Source organism: Chroicocephalus ridibundus, chromosome 1, assembly GCF_963924245.1.
Source record: "Chroicocephalus ridibundus chromosome 1, bChrRid1.1, whole genome shotgun sequence".
NCBI classification, from domain to species: domain Eukaryota; kingdom Metazoa; phylum Chordata; class Aves; order Charadriiformes; family Laridae; genus Chroicocephalus; species Chroicocephalus ridibundus.
Genome location: NC_086284.1, coordinates 26,449,668 through 26,454,136, shown reverse-complemented (window position 1 = coordinate 26,454,136; position 4,469 = coordinate 26,449,668). Strand labels below are relative to the sequence as shown.

General features: G+C 50.7%; 1 protein-coding gene across 1 annotated transcript in view; it reads left to right on the top strand.

Annotated features, from left to right (window-relative positions):
* The first annotated feature begins 2,547 nt into the window (after window positions 1–2,547).
* The window catches only part of UBL3 (ubiquitin like 3), a 58,411-nt gene continuing 56,489 nt past the window's right edge, over window positions 2,548–4,469 (top strand). The window contains exon 1 of the mRNA XM_063332133.1: window positions 2,548–2,688. Coding sequence (XP_063188203.1) covers window positions 2,662–2,688 — 27 coding nt within the window. The 5' untranslated portion in view covers window positions 2,548–2,661. The remainder of the gene's footprint in view (window positions 2,689–4,469) is intronic.

The window sequence follows — 4,469 nt, the reverse complement described above, 5'->3', positions numbered from 1 at the left end:
CCCTCACAGTAAAAAAAGTCTTTTCTTACGTTCAGATTGGATTTATCTTGCACCCATTGCCTTGTTCAGTCAGTGGGCACCACTGACCAAATAGTCTGGCTCCTTCTTCTTCATTCCCTCCCATCAGGCACTTACACTGATGAGATCCCTCCGAGACCTCTCTTCCTGGGGCTGAACAGTCCCAGCTCTCAATCTCTCCTTCTGTGAGAGATACCTTAGTCACTGCTTCCCAAAAATGTACCATCTAAGCAAACTAGGCTGACAAGGGAGGGAGTGACGTGCCTAAAGTCATACATGTGACAGCACAGGATCCTCACAGAGGCCATGCGTGTGGGGCAACTTCTGATGGCCCCCAACTCCACTCCCAGGCATCAGACAGGGCTGCTTGCTGTCAAATCTATCTTCTGAAGTTGGTAGCTTTGTGCTATTTTGGAGCAGAGTATAAAGAAAAGAATTATAACCTCTGCAAGGGGTGGTGTCTTGCCAGGGGTTGCCTTTGCTGTGTGAAGTTCTAAAGAGGAAAGGCAGCCTCAAACTTTTAGTGTTAAAGGGAACAACTCTGTCTTAATTTCCTGTGGTTTTACATGAGATCTGTCCCCAAAAGAACCAGGCTGCATCTGTCACAAGTTCCATCTACTTGATTTTCTTGATTTTTTTTCTTGGCCAGTTCTACAGTACCAGCATATGTGTCTCTCCACACACCTCTCAAAAGGCCTTCAATAGATCTGCATTTTGTGTAGGATTTTTTTTGTGTCTTCTAGGTGGGCTGCATTTTCCACCAGGCACAGCCTTCCTTTGTTGAATGCTGGTATCTGGGAGCAGCCTGGAATAAGAAAAAATATACCCATTACAGGCACCATTTCAGATAATGTGGATCCATAACAAAAGTGAAGCTCTTTGCGGAATGGGACAGCTTCCGAAGGGGGCATTTTACATGCCAAGTCCTCTTTCTCCAGGTGCTTCCAAGTTGGAAGTCATCATTTTCACTGTGAATCTTCCAGGAGCTTTTTTCATTAATAAAACTACACAGTTTGGGGGGTGGGGGGAAAGACAGCCAAGAAGCACCTTGATATATCAAACTCTAAAAAATAATGTAGGAAATGAGAAATACAAAGAAATGATGTACAGGCCCAGACTTGTGGATCGGTGGTGCCAAAATAAAATTGAAACAGTAACATAAAAATTTCCTTTCTTTTTCTTTTTGGAAGCTGTCCAGTAGAGGCCCGCACGTTGAGAAGGGGACCCAGGGAGAAAGGGCTGCAAGGAGAGCCCCAAACGCCCTGAGGAAGCTGCAGCCGCCCTCGGGGAAAACGACGGTTTCTGTGGTATTTACCCGGCTGGCGGTGAGGGGGGCGGGGGTAGGCTCTGCTTGCCAGGGCCTGGAAGTGACTCCGAGGCCCCGGCGGTGCCCAGGGGACCCCACGGTTCGCCCCCTCCACCGCAAGGCGAGCCGCGGGACGGGGGCGAGGAGCCACCCCGGCGGGGCGAGGGACAAGGGGACGAGGAGGGCCGGGCGCAGGCGGCGAGAGGCCGCGCACGGCGGCGGGCCGCTTCCCCGCCCTAGCAACGGTTGCTAAGGAGGAGGGGCGTGGTCAGACTGGCCCCGCCCCCTCCCCTCGGCCGCCTACAAGCCCCATGGTGCCGCGCGGGGTGGCGTCACGTGATGCGGCGGGAGGGGCGGTGGCGGAGGAGGGGGTCGGTCTCTCCCCTGCCGTGTCCCCTTTCTGGGATCGGCGGGCGCCATGTTGGTTTGAGGCGAAGATGACAGGGGGCGGCTGCGGGCGACGATCGCGCTGAGGACCGGCACCTCCCGGCTCGCAGCGGGGCGAGGCAGCGCGGCTGGCGGGGGAAGGAGCCGGGGGGGGGGGGGTCGCCCCTGCCGCCCGCGGACGAGGCGAGGGAGGGAGGGCGGGCTGAGGAGGCGGCGGCGGCGGCGGCGGCGATGCGAGCGGAGACCTGAGGCAGCGGGACGCGGCCGCCGTTGAACGCCCCCCCGGCCCCCGCCGAGTGCCGTCGCCGCCGGAGCATCGCGGGGGAGGGCTTTCCCCTCCGGCCGCCCCTCAGGCAACCCTCCCCGGCCCGTCTCCCTGGCAGACCCTGTTGAATGTCGCACACCGCTTAAGGGGGGAGCGAAGCCCGGCGTCCTCCCCACCGGCCCCGGGCCCACCCCGGCCCTCCCGCTTGCCTGCCCCGCCGAGGGCAGGAGCGAGGTCCTGCCTGCCGCTGACTGAGGAGGTGACTTGGACGCACCATTATCCCGTGAATCATCCCGTCGTCATTTGTCAAGGGTTGGAAGAAAAGGAAGAGGGAGCGAAGGGGGGGAAAAAAAAGCCCGCACGCAGCTCATGTGGCGGTGTAGTCCTGCCTGGTCTACCTGGCACCACCGCTGGTGCTGCTGCTGACAGGGATCTGCTGCCATCTCTGGTCTCCCGCTGGCTCCTCCGGTTCAGCCCCGGCACCGCTGGCCACTGGATATTTCTCCTCCTCAGCCCGCCGCCTTCCCCGCCGCACATCGGGCACCTCTTTTTCGTAGGGGACGTGGAAGTTGCTGCCTCCGACGTTGACACCGGTTTTGCTTCTTGAAAGATCTGCGGCCGGCTGTTCTTGGTGCTTTTTTTTTTTTTTTAAAGTTGATTTTAAGCCATTTAGGGTAACATCAAGATGTCCAGCAGCGTTCCAGCTGATATGGTAAGTCTTACGCTTCTTTTTTAATAGTATTGTTATGGAATAACGTTTATTTCAGCCCCTTTTGGCAGAGAAGATGGAAAGAAGAGGGGCGTGGGAAGAAAAAAAAAAAAAAGAAAGGTCTCGGTTACATATTTAAGGAACAAAAAGTTGACAGTTAATAACCCCCCTCCCGCCCCACATGCTGGTTCTGCTTTGTTTTTTGGTAGCGGAGTGGGAAATCTGCAGCGTCGCCTTCTGTGTAGCAAGGCAAAGGGGGGATGTCTGCCTTCACTTCCTATGGCAGTTAATATCTGACTGCTCTAGTTTATTTCGTGTGGCACTGCTCTTCAGCTCTGCCGAGCGTTTTTTGGGGGAAGAGAAATACGAAGTAGAACATTCTGAATACTTTTAAACAAGCCATTTCTCTCTCTCCTTTTTTTTTTTTTTTTTTCTTCTTTCTAAACTGGCTGAAATTTACTCTCAGCTTTCTTCCTTTTCTTCTCTCAAACTTAGCTTGTTTCTTACCGACGCTTTGTCTTTCGATGTTGATGGGAAGTTAATCTCTTCCCTTGCTGCTGGGTCAAGAGCGAGAGAGAAATTCTCATGCATTTATTTACATAGCGAGGTCCTTTGTGCACTAGCTGCAATCTGGACATTTTTCAAGGGCACTCCTAGTACTTCTTATGGCGGACTGTACTTCAGCCTGTGTTGGCTCAGTACATTTAAAATAGGAAGGTATAGCAGGGCATGAGGAGAGAGGGTGAATCAGGTCTGCTAGGTAATCTTTCTGTTCAGCACGACTTTCCCCATTTGTATGTATTTCCATAAATCACTTAATTGGAAAAAAAAAAATGTTGTGGCTGCGTTTGATATGTTAATTCTTTATTCTTACGGAAGAATAAATATTTTCACGTATCTCCGCACCATTGTTCACATATAAAGGTACTTTCTTCTAAAAGCAGCAGACTTGTCTATGATTTTTTTTTTCTGTTCAGGGCGAAGTTCTGTTTTGCGAGTAAAACCTGCCCTGACAAAGATAACAATGAAACCGAGTAGCCCTTGTTTCAGCCATAGATATACAATTATTGGTGCATATGTATGACAAATGGCCTATTGAAATAATGGTGTCCTTTAGTTGCTTACTTCTAGTGTTTCCTTCACAGCTTTTGTACTGCAGTCAAAATGAGTGAATTCTGCCAAAAAAGTAGAACAGTAAGATATAGAGGATGATCAAACATGGTTTTAAGCTCACCTTTTTTTTTTTTCTCCGTTCCCTGCCTTTTTCAAATATTATAAATAAATTTTGCCACCCAGAAGAAAAGGTTGAGGAGAAGGCTATTGCCTCTGACTTTGAATCCTTTCAATTATTATTTTTCATATATTTCTTTTTAGGGTCTCTCTCGCTGTTAGAGTGCTCTGAACCCCCTTCTCACTTGCAGATGTCTGTCTTGCATTTTATCACAGAAATCCGCTCCTTAGCTGTGGAGGGTTAGATGCAAATCTCTTAGTGCTACTTTTTAAATTGCCTGGAGGAGTCCCTTGTCAGTGACATAAAGCACTTCTCTTCCCTCTCACCCCAGGCTCAGTGCGCTGCCACCTCCACACTACTTCTAGGTCCTGCCTGACTGCCTGGGAATCGTGATGCTGCCGCTAGCCTTGTAATGTTTGACGTTTGACATTTTATACAAGATACACAAATTTTAAGATAAGCGAAATACTGTTTCATTTCTGTGAAAACTGTTTCCCCTCTCTTGTTATGTATGATAATGCGTCTTGCCTGATTGGAAGAAATAGAGCATCCT